The sequence below is a fragment of the Pavona decussata genome, unplaced genomic scaffold, assembly GCF_977016875.1.
Source record: "Pavona decussata unplaced genomic scaffold, jaPavDecu1.1 SCAFFOLD_361, whole genome shotgun sequence".
NCBI classification, from domain to species: Eukaryota; Metazoa; Cnidaria; class Anthozoa; order Scleractinia; family Agariciidae; genus Pavona; species Pavona decussata.
In genome coordinates, this window is record NW_028145740.1 from 21,223 (window position 1) to 40,915 (window position 19,693).

General features: G+C 37.9%; 2 protein-coding genes and 1 pseudogene across 2 annotated transcripts; all 3 read right to left on the reverse strand.

Moving 5' to 3' along the window:
• Positions 1–12,482: 12,482 nt before the first annotated feature.
• Positions 12,483–13,274, reverse strand: LOC146452932 (melanocyte-stimulating hormone receptor-like). Its single transcript, XM_085097229.1, has one exon. It carries the CDS (start codon positions 13,272–13,274, stop codon positions 12,483–12,485), a length of 792 nt encoding a protein of 263 aa, XP_084953355.1.
• Positions 13,275–14,102: 828 nt separating this feature from the next.
• On the reverse strand, positions 14,103–15,318 carry LOC146452933 (melanocyte-stimulating hormone receptor-like; annotated as a pseudogene).
• Positions 15,319–16,404: 1,086 nt separating this feature from the next.
• Positions 16,405–18,509, reverse strand: LOC146452934 (melanocyte-stimulating hormone receptor-like). The gene has a single exon (XM_085097217.1). The coding sequence runs from the start codon at positions 17,290–17,292 to the stop codon at positions 16,405–16,407; it is 888 nt and encodes a 295-aa protein (XP_084953343.1). The 5' UTR covers positions 17,293–18,509.
• Positions 18,510–19,693: the final 1,184 nt, after the last annotated feature.

Below are 19,693 nucleotides of genomic sequence, written 5' to 3' on the forward strand. Positions count from 1 at the left end.
TGCTTCGTGAAGATCATTAAAATTAACATGGAAATAAAAACAGGTGAATAACACAGCATCATACAAACGTAATAAATAAACGTGTTTATGTTACGTGTCGAAAGGAAACTCGGCTAGTGAAATTACAAATTTATAACCTTTTCTACGTAACGGCGACAAGCTCGGTTTGATAAATCGAAAGGAAACCACAACACTCGGTTGGGATTAATTTGCTACGAGTGTGGCCTTTATTCAAAAGTAACACAATAATCACTCATTCATTTACTGGATAAAGTGTTAACAAGAATGACCACCATTCACCAAAGGTGGGGACAGATAAAACGCCACAAGTCACAGCTTGTGACAGCCAGACTGACTGAATGCTGGAAGTTCATTAGAACTTTTTGAAGACGTAATCATCGTCTCACCTGAAAAGCCCATGATGTTAGCCACCTCATTGCTGGTACTATGACTGCCGTCACTTGACAGGGGTCGCTTACTGGATATATTGGGGTAAGAACTGGAAAGAGCAGAGATGCCAGCGGCCTCCAAACTTTGAATAACTGAGGCACTAATGGCGGTTTCGAGGGAGGAAACATTCAAGGCGCCACTATAGGGACCTGGTTGCATGTACTCCTAGGAACTTGTGCCGAAAACGGCGTTTGAGACTGTACAGTATCGTTCACTGTGACATTTTCAGCTGGAACTTCAACAGCCTGGGACAAAACTGAAGCTGGTGCTTGAGGCGCAATATTCGGCCTGGAAAGCTTTTTTTTTGGAAGAAGTACGGGTGGCAGCAGAAGGGTTTTTCTTGGCAGGCATACTTAACGGCGTTAAATTTAAAATAAATAATGATAAGTGTTGGAAGGGGAAAGGACGACAAAACGCAAGGTGACGCCATGTTCGGTGTTAAAACTTGCTGTCTCATACACTAATTAGACATAAACGTAACTGTACATTTTGTCATATGAAGAACAGAATAATTAAAGTGCCACTACGACGAAAATTTTTACTTCTATTTTCGCCCTTTTCTTGTTCCAATCCATTTAATGAGTTCATAATTGCAAAAATAGCTATTGATTAGCTTTATACAAGCTTACTGATCCTGGGAATAAGTGGCCGAAAACCGTCGAAAACCCGTCCGCCATTACTCCGACGGCAAAGTGACGCCCGTGGTCATTCTAAAATGCGGTTGCTTGTATGAGATCTTTGTGTGACGTCATACGCGCATCGAACATCGTGCGTTCATGGCAAGAACTCAGTAAACCACAGTAATCGTAAGTCCTAAAGTAAGTGAATAAGCAAGATTATTTGTAAGATTTGCCATCCAGTTTGGTGAAAAGCGACCTAAAGGACAATTTTACCGATTATCTTCGATTATAATTTCCTTGGCGGTGGATTTGGAGTCGTATGACTGCAAAGAATACGCTTCGAAGACACGCGAACAGCTCATTTAAGCCTTGGATTTACATGTAAAGCTGAAGAAGAAACGTATTCACTCCGGCATTTACTCAGCAACTGTATTGGAGGTAGACATATGGTTATTGAATATTCTGGGTATGTTTTCTATTTGGGATTAGTAAACAGAACCTAATCACTATTCGCAGAAGCACTTGAGCAACAAATTATTGAATAGGATGGATAACTCCAGACCAATACATGTTGATGTTGTGTTGGTGGCGTGTATGGTGTTCGCAAGTATCAATCAAAGCTGCATAATGAGTCAAGAAAAAAAGAACTGTTAACCTCTTTTTTTATAGTTCAATAAAGCTTTGACAAATTTAAAACGATGTATAATTAACTTCAGTTGAAAAGTGGGTAGCTATAGCTGTAATCTACAGAATATTTGCAATATTACAATACTGCAGGGCTGTAATCTACCAGATATTACCTGGTTAGATCCCTTCCTCATTCTACAACAACTTTCAAGCAGTAAATGAAGTAATCATGAGGGGCCTAATATTTTAAAGCCACAGTCCAAGTAACATTCAACAATAAATTGTTGTAAAGCCCTCAAATGCAGCTGGAAAACTAAAGATTAATAAGAAAGTTTAGGAGGACAGCTAAGGAGGAAACCTTAGTAGGCTTGCATCATATCTCACCCATTTTTGTTATTTCAGTAATGTTTGTTCCTTGGTCAATGAGGATGTGTCAATCTGAGTGAAACAAGCAAACCAGCCTCTTGATCTCATTTAAAACTGACACTATAATATTTTATTGTAATCATTTTACATGTTGAGTGTGAAGAGCCAGCATAACACTGTGCTGACTAACAGTATAATTTGTGTATTTTCCCACAATATCACACAATGTTCACAGACATAAAATTGAAGTATTATAGTTATGAAAGAATAACCATCCTTTCCACAGATATACCTTAATTATTCTTGGAGATTCTACCAGAAATGAGATTTAATGTCTTTTTTCTTTGGTGTTTTAAATTAAGAGCCAAAATAGTTTAACCTAAATTTTCACACAAACCACAGCTTATTTTTTGTTTTTGTTCAGCAACATGAACTTCATTTTAATTTTTTTCTATCTTGTAATTTTTATCTTATATGACCCCACAAACATTGTAGTTCTCCTCCTTTCCCTTCCATTTATAAATTTGCACATTATGTACAATTTAAACCTTAGTGTAAGATCCTGGCTCATTCTTCTGGACAAGCTATCTTCTGTAACTGTGAAAAATGCCTTCATGCTTCCCTAAACTAACCCAAATAATACAGATCCCAATATTTTAGGGTTAAGGAAGTGTCGTTGACAGATCTAAACTAAAAGCTAAGTGAGATTTACTATGGCATTATTTACCATGGGTAGTCCCATTTACCATGGTGTCCTTAGGTGACCTTGTCGATGCCTTTGTACTGTCTCTGGTATATACCAAAACAGTGCAATACTTTTGTTAAAAATGCAATAAAATTGGCTGTTCATATCACAGACTTTGCCAAGAAAACAAAAGAAGGCACAAATACAGAATTAATTCAAACACAAAGATGAAATCTACCAAGCAGTGGTAGTTCTCCACACACTTTAGAATAGGGTATTGGACAAAATACTGTCTTATAATTTTGTCAATTTGGTTCATTTGTTCCCTTTAGTACAAACTAATATGGTTTAAATTGTAGATATTATCTTGACTTGTCCCAGAAGATAACTTTCATGCATAATATTCACTGCAAGTCTGCACAAAGGTGCAGTCAAAGCATCTTTACAAGTGATGTTTAAAACAATTGCTCAATAATGGTATTATAATTAGTTAATAACACAGACCAAATAGGATTGCCACAAGACCTTCTTGACTCACAGTAATCAGTGATGGTTACATTAGATAATTTTACAAGGTGGGGTGTCAGCAGGTCCACATGAGCTAGAAAGTTGCCTGCAAATTTCTTCTGACCTGTACTTTCACATATCATGTGATTGTTTTAATATATAGAGATGGATTTTTCATGTCACTGTCACAATCATTTTAATTACAATCGCTCATTTAATACAGATCGAAAATCTCGCCTTGCTGTGTATTCTACAGTCGGCAAACAAGTCTTTCAGAAATGTGTTGGGTGCTTTGTACGAAGAGAGCATTCGTACCACAAGCAATTATTATTATTAGTATTTTTTTATGAATGAAATGGAGTATCTATGCACTTTTATTTTACCAAAGCATGACACTTATAGGAAGTAGACGTAATGAACACTACACAAACAAAGCATTACAATGAGCTCTAAACAAAACATACACACCACCACTCCGTGCCACTTGCTTTCATTGCACGCATTCACGAAAACAGTTCATTTCCGATCAGTTATCTTGGCCCAATCGCTTCACTTAGTCCCTCGCTTTACCCTGGAAAAGTAAGCATCGAGGCAGTAGCATTGTATGACAGTCCTTCCGTTTGAGATTCCCTCGAAGCAGCTGTCGAAGTCGTCGAGAGGATATGTCTTTAGTACTTCGGTGCGATGTACAAAAAGACGATTTGTCTGAAGAAATTACACCCCTTTTGACGTATTTGAGAACCATAAATTTTCAAACAACCACCATTAGGTTTCTTTCGAGTGCCCACAATACGTGTGCGTTGTGAAGACGGCCCTTGACCCACTAAAATAAAAAGAAGTGGCTTGTTTCCGCGAGATCGAACTTTCGAAAGCAGGCCATGTTGTTGTGCGCGTATGACGTCATATTCCTGTCGGTGCAACTAGATCCAGCTCTCTATGTAGTTCACGGCCATTTGTCGTTCGAGTAATGGCGGCACAGCGAAGCTGAACTTCGCGTTTAAAATAACTGGTCTTCCCGTTGGAATTTCGATGTAAAATTTGGCGTGGTAAGTATTTATCACTTCTACTTTCCAAAGCTGAAGAAAAAAAGGGATGCAAAATTTTGATCGTAGTGGCACTTTAAAGCAAGAGCACGGCTATATCATTCCATGAATATAAGAGGACACATTCGTTCCTGTGTTCGGTCTGTGCGCGTTGAGCACACTATCTTAAGATAGCCGGCCGCCAGGATAACGCACTAATTCAGTACACTGAAATGTCAGAGCGTCCCGGCTGATAAACAAAATTCAAGGGAGAAAAAGCCCTGACAAACGTCCGATGGACGTCTACAAAGAGAGCCGCCACGATAACGCACCAGATAAAGCCACCATATGCATCCGACCTGATAATGAAAAACTGAGCTACACCTTAGTAGCACAGTATTCCATTAACACAAAGCAGCACGCAAAGGACAAATAAGAAATAAACTGGCTCAAAAATTAAAACGGTAACAATTGGAACAAAGCTGATGATTGCATGTTTTGAAGTGAGGACTAATAAAACAGATTGAACTTAATAGAACATAACAAAGTATGAAAAATGAACAACAGAAAAATTTAATTGAAGTTACATGTAGGTGAAAGAATAACAGCGGCTGACACTTTACTATAATTACCGGGGAAACACAAAATAACGGCACATGTTATATCCCTAAGCAAAACGTAAAATATAAAATAAAGTTAAACCAAGCCTTGGAATGCCTCTGTATAATAATATTTATTTACTCCAAGAAAGGCCGGAGGTTCCTCAATAAAAGTGAATAAGTTAATATTCAGCTTCTCTAGCTTTAGGCCGGAATACAGCATAATTAATTTTAAATCATGATCAGCTTGGCGGGTGACATGTTATCATCACCTTAATTTGGTAAATAAATGAATTATCCCAAAACCACATCGATTGTACTGCACCAAAAAACGGATTTACAATTGTAGTAAAACGGTAGCAAATGTGAAGAAAATACCATATTTGATCAAATTTGGTCATATTTGCTTAAAACCTGAAACTTCATGTTAACCTCAAACATGAAGTGGAGATTTGCGTATAAGGTAAAGATGGTAAATACCGCATTTACACAATACTTATACATCGTGGCAAATGTGAGAAAGATGTACACATTTGAAACAACTTTAGTATTACAGTAAATGTGAAGATAAGACACACGTTTGCTCCAAGAAAACATAGATTAACATGGGTAGCAAATATGAGGTTTTCTCGACTTTGGTCATATTTGCACACAAATCAAACATCTCGCGTTTACGAGACTTTTTACGAGCAAAGTAAACTTGGTAAATACCACATTTAAGCAGTATTCACTCACCGTTGCAAATGTGCAGCCCATTCAAGACAACTTTACCTCTGCGGTAAATACGAGTAACACCACAAATGAGGTTAAATGTCATGTTGCTCGACTTTGGTCATATTACACACATATCAAACATCGTGTTTGCAAGACATTTATGAGCAAAGCAAACGTGTTAAATACCGCATTTACGCAATATTAACACACCGTTGTAAATGTGCAGGAGGAAGTACACATTTAAGACAACTTTACCTCTACGGTAAATATGAGTAACACCACACTTTTGCTCCAAGAAAAATGGATTTGCGTGGTGAGCAAATGTCAGGTAAAATGTTGTGTTTGCTCTACTTTGGTCATATTTGCACACAAATCAAATCTCATGTTTGTACGACATTTACAAGGAAAGAAAAGCCGGTTAATATAGGTAAGATCCGCACATTTTCTCCAAGGAAAAGGGATATACAGGGTGGGAAAATGAAGTAAAACATTAGATTTGCTTCACTTTGGTCATATTTGCATATAAATCAAACTTCATGTTTGCACAACGTTTACAGATTTTTTTCAACACTACACACTGTGAGAAACAAATGTGAGAAACAAATGCAAATTTAAGACAACTTTACTTGAGAAGTAAACGTGATTAAGAACGCACATTTACTCCAAGAAAAAAAGGATTTATACGCAGACAAAATTAAATTTTGTTCTTGTGCAAAGGAGGAGAAAATAACTCATTTACTCAACATTTAATTACATCCATTGGAAAATGTGACAGACATACAAATTTGAGACAACTTCAAGTACGAACAAAGTCATGTAAAGTAAGATTAAAGACGACGAAACCGTACATTCCCCAAAATGTTTATTCTGTCATCACAAACAGTGCTAAAGTTAGTTACATGTATTTCTGACAGTACTTGAGAAATAATAAATTCAATAACCCTCTACATTTCTAAAATAACTTATTGCATTATACTTCACACTTTGAACAGTAACGAATGCTTTTTTCCTAGTTTTTTTTATTGTTTTGGAAAATAAGCAACACTCTTAAAATAATATGCGAATTTACATTATTTACAAGCAATTGGTCATGGCATACAGCAAAGAATATAGCTTTTTTTTTTCTCAAACCAATCAATGATGATAACTTCTTTTAAATTTTTAACCAATGAATGTGCCCAATGCCCCAATTATATTACACAAAAATTATAATCTATTTCATCATTAACACCTTTAGTGAAAATGCAACTTAAACAGCTGAGATATGACGTTCCATAAAATATCCAAATCCCATCATGGAAGGGGATGGATATTTTCTGGAACAAGACATTTTAACAAAACTTTGAATGACGTGACAATTTTTTTTATGAAAGTAAATGAAAAATGAGTCCATGAAGAGATTTTAATGTCAGTATGTGAACGAAAATTTCAATTTTATGATTCTCAACAAAAAAATATCAATTTTTATACAGCCAACTCTGACTAAGATTGACAAACCAGTACCAAAATATTAACCTGTATGAGCTAGACAGACTTTGCTGGTCCTGACATGGCTGCAATAAATTTCTCTGTTTGTAACTTATAAACTCTTCCCTGGAAAATTTTAATTTTGCAGTTTGAAATTAATGTATGATTCAAGACAGATCATCATTACGTGGGATGCCCTGAGGGGCATACCGTGTCTAAAAACGGGCTCCATATCTTTTTTTCATGGTAGCCGCAAATCTGCACATTAATTTATTCATTAAACTCTCCCCTTTCCTAGTAGGGATGTATTGTTCTCATTCTCTTCAACAAAAGCAGGCCAATCAAAATCCATTCTTGTCGCGTATATCGCAAGAGAGGGGACCCACTCACCCCTACCTGTGTGACGTCAAAGTATCATTTGATTTATTCATTAAAATCGGATTAAATTTGTGGCTGCCATATTGTTAAACATGTTGTGGACTCAAGTGTGCCGTTTTCAAACGGAAAATTAACCGTTTTGAAGCGGTAAATCGAAAGAATAACTTCTAAGAAGCATCTAAAACATCTAAAACGGTGAAAATTGGAGAGTTCCTGGCGAAGGAATCGTGCTTTGTTTGACAGTTTTAAAACCCCGATGGGACTGCAAAGAGGCCATTGAAACAGGGGGGGCTGGCAGCTGCCTTTGATCTTGCCGCTTTTCGGAAAGTGATGATCGCCCCAGTAAAGAAATCTGTCAATCATTCGAAAACCGTAACGAGCATGCGCGAAACGCGAAGGATTCATGCTATTTTGTCTGTGGCGACTCGACGGTGGAAAACGCATTCGTATTAAGTCATTGTTACTTTACTGTTAGCATGTTATTTTGCGGTAGTACGAAGTTTGAACACTGCGATTAATCAAGACCGCTGGAATGAGGTGCCAGCTTTGTTTTAGGATAGTAAAGTCGTCAGCAATGAAATTGCGAGCGACATGTTTTCAGCGAGTGTATGTGGTGAAGAATATGATTTGTCGTGTAGCGAACGATTATGGTTTTCGTCGTCTCAGGAAGATATTGTACGTCGACAAAATAACAGATTTCAATTTCGATTGTTGTTCAGTTCTGAAGAAACTAGAAGCCACGCAGTGTTTCACTGCTGCCATCGCGAAAGCCCAGAATGTAAGCTTATTTCTCAAGATCGGCTTGGAACTTTAATGTAAGCTTATTAAAAGTATTTGTCCCACATTTTATGCGTATCAACTGTTGAAAGCGTCGTTACGAATGAAACAGCATGTTTATTTTATGGAATTCTCCCTCTGTTTAAATGTTGCGTGACGACAGTTATTCCTGTAAGTTTAATTTTAATGCACAAATGGTTTAAATGCATACACAAGGAAAACGGCTTGAGTCCTTAAGAAATGTGGGGAGATTAACTTACGTGAAAAGACATTCAGGTCCTTATTCTCTCGTGCAAAAAATTGGGAAGTTGAGTTCAGTAGCACCGGATGAACAATGTACTGGTACACTGAGATCTTGCAGAAACCACATGCATGTGCAGAAACCTTGGAAGGTACATGTAAATATTATTGTATTACCTCTCACCCTTTACAATACAGATGTCCATGAACACCTGTATCGGTATGGTGGTTTTCCCCCATTGGTGGATGCCAAAATGGGGCTACTGGGAATACACCCTAAAACCCAACTGCAAGGGAGATACAGTACCAAATAGATCCCGGGATGGTAAATCAACCATGGTTTCTCTATGTATTGAACAGCCATTTCAAAGAAGACAATCTAAATTATCACCCCTTGATTACTGAAGTGTTTCTAGCAACTCGAGGATTAACCCAGCTGACCACATTACTCTGCAGTATAATTATGTCATCAAAACATGACAATATACATCAGAACTGTAACATATTGCAATACTGTTTAATTGGTACATATTGTGTAACATAGTCAAGTGTAGTTAGCATATTGTAAATTATGCAATTACTGCACGTTTTCACACATTTGCACAGTGTAATGACTGGCTGGAGTATTGCTGCGCCCTGCCTCTTTTATGTTCCAGTTCTCACCCCAGAGGTATGACAGACAAAATCTAAATTAATGAAAGATAACTTCACCTCTTTAAAATGATGAGATTTATTACCAAGCATACACAACGAATTCAAAAGTCAATATTTGTGGCTCACTTGGCAAAGTTGAAGAGCAAAATGCTGCTAACATCACCTCTCAACTGCTCACCATTTAGAAGAGATTAGAGAAGAAAAATCTGTTGTTGAGAGTATGACAGTAACATTTTAACTTAAGCAAAACAGAGAATTGGATCACCAGAACATCCACAGTTTGTTGACTCCCAGTGGGTAGTTGCTGTAAAGGGAGGAGATTCTACAGTGTACTTAAATGAAAAAATCTATAGGGAAGGTAACGATAAAGTGGTATGGAAGAAGTCTTACTGGTCTAGCCCTGTGAACTATGTGGGTCAGCTAGTCGTTGGTTACAGTATTTTCGTTTTTCGCTGCAGAATTTGCATCCGTGATCCCTCTTGATGGCCAAACTTCAGGTAAAAGAGAAACCGAAACTTTCCTGTGATGTTTGGACGTCGAATAGCCAAATTGTTTGCGAATCCGCACAGACGCGCCTTCACATAAAATCGCCGCCATGTTTGTTTATCAAAAAATCGGTACTTAGTCTCGCTCGGCCAAATTTCTTAACTGGGGCGATCATACAAACTCGGTTCCAGGCCTCGCTGCTAGCCCCCCCTGCATTGAAACGCTTACGTTATTGCAATGGAATTTCCGAAAATTCCGGAAATTCCATTACAACCATAAGAAGCGTAAAAAAGGGAAACAACATAACGCGATCATCGTGACTCAAACTATTCTATTAGCAAGGATAGTGTTATCAATTTGCGAAGCACACAACTGGAATAAATAAATCAGACACAGCATCACACGTACATGCCAGTATAGGCATCTTGTTTTACTATGCCACACAGAAAAACCATAAACACTTTCATTTGTCTTTAATTGGTCGTTTCTGTCAGACTTTAATGAGCTCACTTGAATTTCAGACCTGACGATATCTGTAGTCCTATTATTGTTAATCTTGGTTGATGCATGGGACTAAGACTTTTTTTGAATCACACTTAAGGCCATTTAGTATTTAGGATATTGACGAACCTAGAGGGTTAATAAGAAATGTATTACAAAGTGCGACAGCTTTTCTTTATTATAAAGTACGACAAGTGTTATTAAAAAGTGCGGTATGTATTACAAAGAGCGGCAATTTTATTACAAAGTGCGACAGCTTTTTTATTAAAAGGTGCGACAAGTGTTATTAAAAAGTGCGGTATGTATTACAAAGAGCGGCAATTTTATTACAAAGTGCGACAGCTTTTTTATTAAAAAGTGCGGTATGTATTACAAAGAGCGGCAATTTTATTACAAAGTGCGACAGCTTTTTTATTAAAAAGTGCGGCAATTGTTATTAAAAAGTGCGGTATGTATTACAAAGAGCGGCAATTTTATTACAAAGTGCGACAGCTTTTTTATTAAAAGGTGCGACAAGTGTTATTAAAAAGTGCAGTATGTATTACAAAGAGCGGCAATTTTATTACAAAGTGCGACAGCTTTTTTATTAAAAAGTGCGGCAATTGTTATTAAAAAGTGCGGTACGTATTACAAAGAGCGGCAATTTTATTACAAAGTGCGACAGCTTTTTTATTAAAAAGTGCGGCAATTGTTATTAAAAAGTGCGGTATGTATTACAAAGAGCGGCATTTTATTACAAAAGTGCGACAAGAGTAATTTAAAAGTAAGAAATGTATTACAATATGCGAAAGCTTTTTTTTATGTAGCGATAACGGATGGTTTCGGCTTAAACCAAAGGAACCAAACCAGAGTAAGGGGAAAGATGGTGGGGGGTTTGAGATGTTGGAGTGGAGATGGGGGGGGGGGGGGGGGAGGTAGGGGTTAGTATTAGCCTGTATTGACTTCTATCAAACTGGTAACGTTATCAACCTAAAAGCTAGTAAACGTCTTCGTATACACATTTCCTAAAATTTATTTTAGGGCAATCACAACTACATGAAAAGAATTGATTTTGCTCGGCTCCAAAAATAATAGCATGATAAAAGTTAGGGAATGGTCCAAAGGGGTACGTTAGCTGCTAATTTGTAAAAGGAACTGCTTTGTGGATCGTATTTGAATATTTAACAATTACTCGCCGAGGGCGAAGTTAATATTCGTGAATCGTCTCGGGGAATATTCACCAATATTTACTGAGCCTGAGGCGAATAATTGTTTTAGTATAATTACTCAGGTGATTATCAGAGAAAAACAAGTACCGTCCGAAAAATGTCGATTTTGTTTGTTTGTTTCAAATCGTCACGCGTCAATGAACAGAGACGCGCATTCTGCCGATCACATGATCAATCGAAATCACATGCGCAATCGATAAACTGCACACGGCCTCAAGCAGAATGTCAGCATTCTTTCACTGCCGCTTCATTGAGACGAAGCACTGACTTCTGTGAATGAATGTTCGGTTTCTCCGACCCGTTTACCAAAATAGATGGAGATTAACCAGGCTGTTTGGTGTAAAACTCGAGCCGGGATCACAAGTGTTAGCGATAGCATTTTATTGCACAATTTCTTGTTGACATGATGGCTTCGCCGGTTAACGGACGTTTATAAATTGCCCTCGAAGATAAGCTGCTTCAGGTAGGAATTAAGTCATTTGTTGGCCTCACTAAACAAGTACACACTGTCGCAGATGAAAATATTTTGTTGTGAGGCGGTGACTTTTGATGGTGGTCGAGAGCCGCTCGAAACGACAACAAACTAGTTTTCAGATTATAAAAACTGTTATCTTTTCTCGTCACTGAAACGTAAAACTTACAGAGACATTTATTCATCTTGTTTACTTCCATGCTTTCAAATTCTGTCTTAAACTCGTTTTGTTTGTAAATCATTCTGTTAATAAAGAAAATCTTGCTCGAATTTAACTCAATTTGTTGTCTTCATTTTAAGTCATCGAGATCGACAACATGCAATTTACAAGGGTTTTTATCACAATTAGCAAAATTTTCATCTCTTGCCTTCGGAAAGTATCACCTCGGACTTAGCTTCATCTTAAGTGCCTTTCGGAATTGCATTTTCTTTCATCCTATTTACTTCTTTTTCAGAAATGTCAACAAATAGCTAACCGGCCATTTTGAAAGTTAGTGCTCCCGCTATAATCACCTCGCGCGAGGTAATTATAGCAGGATATGACGCAATCCTCGACCAATGAAATCAGCAGAATCTCTATAATCACCTGAGTAATTATACTAAGACACAATTATCACACAGAAAGTTCAGAGCCATAAATATCATATTGAAGGCAGCTACGTTAGCTTATTGTTTGGCTTATGTTACATCGATTAGGTTTCTCCTTTTGTTAACTTTCCCTCAATAAGAGTTTTCGTAGTGTTTTTAAGACTGGTGTTCGAAGTTCATGAAGACGCCAACAGTACAAAAATGGATTAACAGATGAGTTCATAAATAACACCGTATCTGCAAAGATCCACCCATTTTTGGATCGCTTTTGGAAGATAACTAAAATTACCATGGAAATAAAAACTGGTGAATGACATAACATCATAGAAACGTAATAAATAAAAGTGTTTATGGCGCTTTTCTTCGATTGCACCATGTTTAAGTCATGTTCAGTATTTAAACTTTGCACAGCCTGTTGTTGAACGTGAATTTGTAACTGATGTTGACGAACAATTCGATAAATACTAATGTAAGAAAAAGTGGTGACTGAGATACACATTGCAATGCCAACAACACTTGTAAGGTGATAAAATTTTCGGCTCATAAAATAAAGGCATGCCAAGAGAAGGCACAAGGACCAAAGAGCTCCAGATGTACACAAGGCTCGTTTTTCAGTCATTAAATTTGGATATCGCATGTGATAGTGTAGGGCCAAATACCTATCCACGCTTATGGCTGCCATTGTACCAAGAGAAACACCACAACATAACAAGGACAGCATATTGTATGACTGCTGTAACAGGGAACTCTCAGGTTTGAGTTCAGACACAATATAGACTGGTTGAACGACAATTCCAACGAGAAGGTCTGAGGTTGCGAGACTGCACAAGAAAATCGTGGACGGTGAACGAAGTGAAGGAGTACTCAATATGGTGGCCAATACTAACGCGTTGCCAATAATGGACATTAACATCAGTGGAACATTAATGGCACAATTTACGATGACAATGGTTTTACGGAGAGAAGTGCAGTTGTCGTTGTTGCCCAAATCACAAGTGTAGTTCACCATCTTTAACCTTGCTTTTAGCTTTTAGCTTAGGTGTACCCTTGACTTGAAACGAATTCAAAGATGCAAATTTTCATTGGCAATTTCAGGTGAAACGTTCATGTTCAGACCATACTATTGTGGCGGGTTTAAATTAAACACAGCCAATAACAACCTTTGCTTTTCTGTACAGCACATTGAGAGAATTTTCCCGCACTACTTTGTTTTCACTATGTTATAAAAGAATTGGTTCATGCTTTTAGCTGCGTGTATATCGAGTTGTGGATGCACATGGGAAGTTTGGAGAGCACTCAAGAAACTAACGTTGCTCTCGGCTATGCCTTGAGTAACTCTTACGCTTCCCTTGTGCTCTCCAAACTTCCCGCGCTCATCGATAACTCGATATACGCATGCCAAGATTGAACCAATTCTTAAATAATAAATGGAAGGGAGGCGAGTAACCCATGGAAAAAATACCCAGGTGCCGATAATTAAATATTTCACCAGCAATTGGTCCTGACAATTCACTACGCTAAAACATAAAGCTTATTCATTTTGTGAGCATTCAGATCTCGTAACAACAGTAGTCTACCGGTTTGCATTCTTCAGCGGTTTGGAAAAGGTTTATTTGCCGATAAAAGTGGAATAGCACCCAATCACTTGGTAACTACATTCGTTCGGGGGTAGAGTAAGGGGAAAGAGGTGTTGGTGGTGGTGGGGGGGGGGGGTGGGGTTCAGTATTAGCCCGTGTTGACTTCGATCAAACTGGGAACGTTTTCAACCTAAGAGCTACCAAACGTCTTGGTATAGACATTTCCTGAAATTTGTTTTAGGGCTGATAAAAACTACATGAAATGAATTGCTTCTGTTCGGCTCCAAAAATAATGGCATGATAAAAGCAAGAAAATGGTCTACGGGAGTTAGCTGCTGATGTGTAATAGGAACTGCATTGTGGATCATATTTGGATATGACATAATTATCACACAGGAAGTTCAGAGCCATAAATATCGTATCAAATATCATATCGAACGCAGCTACTTTAGCTTATTGTTTTGCTTGTGTTACATCGATTAGTTTTGTCCTTTTTTTAACTTTTCCTCGATAATAGTTTTCGTAGTGCTTTTAAGACTGCTGTTCGAAGTTCATGAAGACGCCAACAGTACAAAAATGGATTAATAGATGAGTTCATGAATAACACCGTATCTGCAAAGATCCACGCTCTTCTTGGTCGCTTAGGGAAGATAGCTAAAATAACCACAGAAATAAAAACTGGTGAATAACACAGCATCATACAAACGTAATAAATGAAAGTGTTTATGGCACTTTTCCTTGATTGCACCATGTTTAGATGAGGTTCAGTATTTAAACTTTGCACAGCCTGTTGTTGAACGTGAATCTGTAACTGATGCTGACGAACAATTCGATAAATACTAACGTAAGAAAAAGTGCTGACTGGGATACACATTGCAATGCCAACAACAGTTGTAAGGAGATAAATGTTTCGGCTCATGAAATAAAGACATGTCAAGAGAAGGCACAATGACCAAAAAGCTCCTGATGTACACAAGGCTCGTTTTTTTAGTCATTAAATTTGGATATCGCATGTGATAGTGAAGGGCCAAATACCTATCCACGCTTATGGTCGCCATTGTACTCAAAGAAACACCACAACATAACAAGGACAGCATATTGTATGACTGCTGTAACAAGGAACTCTCAGGTTTGAGTTCAGACACAATATAGACTGGTTGAACGACAATTCCAACAAGAAGGTCTGAGGCAGCGAGACTGCACAACAAAATGGTGGACAGTGAACGAAGCGAAGGAGTACTCAATATGGCAGCCAATACTAATGCCAATAATGGACATTACCGTCAGTGGAGCATTAATGGCACAATTTACGATGACAATGGTTTTACGGAGAGAAGTGCAGTTGTCGTTGTTGCCCAAATCACAAGTGTAGTTCACCATCTTTAACCTTGCTTTTAGCTTTTAGTTTAGGTGTACCCTTGACTTGAAACGAATTCAAAGATGCAAATTTTCATTGGCAATTTCAGATGAAACGTTCTCGTTCAGACCATACTATTGTGGCGTGTTTAAATTAAACACAGCCAATAACAACCTTTGCTTTTCTGTACAGCACATTGAGAGAATTTTCCCGCACTACTTTGTTTTCACTTTGTTATAAAAGAATGGGTTCGTGCTTTTAGCTGCGTGTATATTGAGTTATGGATGCACATGGGAAGTTTGGAGAGCTCTCAAGAAACTAAAGTTGCTCTCGGCTATGCCTCGAGCAACTCTTACGCTTCTCTTGTGCTCTCCAAACTTCCCGCGCGCATCGATAACTCGATATACGCATGCCAAGATTGAACCAATTCTTAAATAATAAATCACTAATAAATGGAAGGAAGGCGAGTAACCCATGGAAAAAATACCCAGGCGCCGATAATTAAATATTTCACCAGCAATTAGTCCTGGCAATTCACCACGTTAAAACATAAAGCTTAATCATTTTGTGAGCATTCAGATCTCGTAACAACAGTAGTCTACCGGTTTGCATTCTTCAGCTGGTTGGAAAAGGTTTATTTGCCGAGAAAAGTGGAATAGCACCCAATCACTTGGTAACTACATTCGTTCGGGGGGTAGGGTAAGGGGAAAGAGGTGTTGGTGGGTGGGGGGGGGGGGGGGGGTTCAGTATTAGCTTCAGTATTAGCCCGTGTTGAATTCTATCAAACTGGTAACGTTTTCAACCTTAAAGCTACCAAACGTCTTGGTATAGACACTTTCTGAAATTTGTTTTAGGGCTGATAAAACCTACATGAAATGAATTGCTGTTGTTCGGCTCCAAAAATAATAGCATGATAAAAGCAAGAAAATGGTCTACAGGAGTTAGCTGCTAATGTGTAATAGGAACTGCATTGTGGATCATATTTGGATAAGACACAATTATCACACAGGAAGTTCAGAGCCATAAATATCATAACAAATATCATATCAAACGCAGCTACTTTAGCTTATTGTTTTGCTTATGGTACATCGGTTAGTTTTTTCCTTTTGCTAACTTTCCCTCGATAAGAGTTTTCGTAGTGTTTTAAAAACTGCTGTTCGAAGTTCATGAAGACGCCAACAGTACAAAAATGGATTAATAGATGAGTTCATAAATAACACCGTATCTGCAAAGATCCACGCTCTTCTTGGTCGCTTAGGGAAGATAGCTAAAATAACCACAGAAATAAAAACTGGTGAATAACACAGCATCATACAAACGTAATAAATAAAAGTGTTTATGGCACTTTTCTTCGATTGCACCATGTTTAGATGAGGTTCAGTATTTAAACTTTGCACAGCCTGTTGTTGAACGTGAATCTGTAACTGATGCTGACGAACAATTCGATAAATACTAATGTAAGAAAAAGTGCTCACTGAGATACACATTGCAATGCCAACAACAGTTGTAAGGAAATAAATGCTTCGGCTCTTGAAATAAACACATGTCAAGAGAAGGCACATGGACCAAAGAGCTCCTGATGTACACAAGGCTCGTTTTTTAGTCATTAAATTTGGATATCGCATGTGATAGTGAAGGGCAAAATACCTATCCACGCTTATGGCCGCCATTGTACTCAAAGAGACACCACAACATGACAAGGACAACATATTGAATGACTGCTGTAGCAGGGAACTCTCAGGTTTGAGTTCAGACACAATATAGACTGGTTGAACGACAATCCCAACAAGAAGGTCTGAGGCAGCAAGATTGCACAAGAAAATGGTGGACGGTGAACGAAGCGAAGGAGTCCTCAATATGGCGGCCAATACTAACGCGTTACCAATAATGGATATCAGCATCAGTGGAGCATTTATGGCACAATTTACGATGACAATGGTTTTTGGGAGAGAAGTGCAGTTGTTGTTGTTGCTCACATCACAAGTGTAGTTCAGCATCTTTAACCTTCCTTTCAGCTTTTAGCCTTTAGCTAATTGCCGGAATGTTTTTCAATCTGATGTTTTGTTCTTAGTAAATTTATCTCACTGTTAGCGCTAGCGTCACGTCGCATTAGTTTTTGCAGGTGAAATTCTATCCCCAACTATTGTCAGAACAATGATTTAAATAATATCATGATTAATTTTATGAATTTTGAGGATTATTTGTGAAATCCCAATTCCTGACGGGAAAATTTAATGTGGGAGAAGATAAAACAGATTGAACTCAATAGAACATAGCAAGGCATCAAAACTGAAAAAGAGAAAAAATGAACTGAAGTTAGGTCAACGCATTAAAGCTGCTTTCACTTGACTCTAATTAGCGGAGAAACACGGAGCCAAATAACGGCACATGATATATCCCTTAGCGAAACATAAAACATGACATAATGTTTTATACCAAGCCTTAGCCTTAAAATGCCTCTCTATAAGCTTATATTTACGCCAAGAAAGTTGAAGTTTCTCAATAGAAGTGAATGTCTTAACATTCAGCCTCTCTATGCCGGAATACAGCATCAGTTAATTATACATGTAACTCAGCTTGGCGGGTGACATGTCATCATCACGTTAATTTGGTAATGAATGATCCCAAAAATACATCGATTAGTTGTTTCTGTCAGACTTCAATGAGCTCTTTTGAATTTCAGATCTGACGATATCTGTAGTCCTTTTATTGTTAATCCTGGTTCATGTATAGGACTAAGAATTTTCTTAATCGTACTTAAAAAATTTAACGTGAATCTGTAACTGATGCTGACGAACAATTCAATAAATGCTAAGGTAAAAAAGGTTGCCGTCGTCGTTGCTTAAGCTCCCTATCTTAAGCAACGACGAAGGCAACGGCAACGAAAACTTCACTCGAAAATATATCTTTATTTCATTTGTGCTACCTCGCGATTATTTCAACTCGCTCAACTTTTACACGATAACAGGTTTGGAAAACAGGTTTGCTCCTGATTAATAACAAAAATGGCGAATTATCCAGAAACCAAATTGGTAGGATTGGTATACAAGTTAAGAAAGAAAATAAAAAAATTCACCGTCCTGCGTTCACGTTTTCCACTAATTATAAGCCTTAAAATGTGGTCATTTCACGTTATTGTCTGGGTGGGAGTAATGCTTAAAAAGAATATTGTTTAGTAGAGGCTTTGAACCCAGCAGTAGCAGGAGAGCCTTGCTATTTTTCCTTTTTCTTTTTATAAAATTTGTTCGACAGTTTGTTGCTGATCAGATTACTACAGGATTCGGTGCTTTTATTTTGTCGCGGTGGTCCTTACAAATATGGTTGCTAGTTTTTATTCGTTGGCGACCGATAATTTGGTTCACACTAAATGAAATGGTATTAGAAAATCTTCGTTACGCATGGCATCTAATTCGAGGACTGGGAAAAACTGAAAGAAAAAAATTAACGGTGTTTAAGCCAACCCGAGCGGACTAACTACTTATACTACTTATATTTTACTACTTATATTTTCTTTAAGAATTGGTTCATGCTTAGCGTGTGTATATCGAGTTATGGATGCACGTGGGAGGTTTGGAGAGCACAAGAGAAGCGTAAGAGTTGCTCGAGGCGTAGCTGAGAGCAACTCTAGCTTCTTGAGTGCTCTCCAAACTTCCCAAGTGCATCCATAACTCGATATGCGCACAGCTAAAAGCATGAACCAATTCTTTTATAACATAGTGAAAATAAAGTAAATGATTTCTGGAAAATGGTTTCTCATATTGGTTAAATCTTAACGTTTCATTAAACTTCGAGAAGCTCTTTTAAATATACATTTTTTATGGTGTTGTTTCTCTGTAAAGAGGTTTTTTATAACATAGCGCGCGGATGCTTCCCCCATCTGACTTGCACACGTCATCGGATGGACGCACGGCCGTGCGTATGTTGAGAAATATGTACCATGATGACACCAATAGGAATTAGAGTAGGATACACACGCGCTATGTTATAATACTGTTTCCGCCATACATATAAGAATACGCAATCAGTATAGCCTACTGGCGGCGAGGCGTTTATTTAGTCGTTCGAGCGCGAAGCGCCAGCCTGATCATGTCACACAATCTGTATAATCTATTTATCGCTAATTTATTACACCCAAGCTTTTCGGGTGTTTCTTGGGCACGTGACCAGCCGATTCCAGGGTCTTTTCCCGCACCTCCTAATTTTATAAGGAGAAAGACCCGGGAACGAGGTTGCCTTTCCAGAAATATCTGTCATTGTTGCGACGAATAGGAAAAGAAAACAATAATCTAAAAAAATAATAAATAATAAATAAATAAATGAATGAAAATAAAAAATTAACAGCATTTCCACAAATTGGCTCTTCGTCCGTTAATATCTAACTACAGTTAATTACAACTA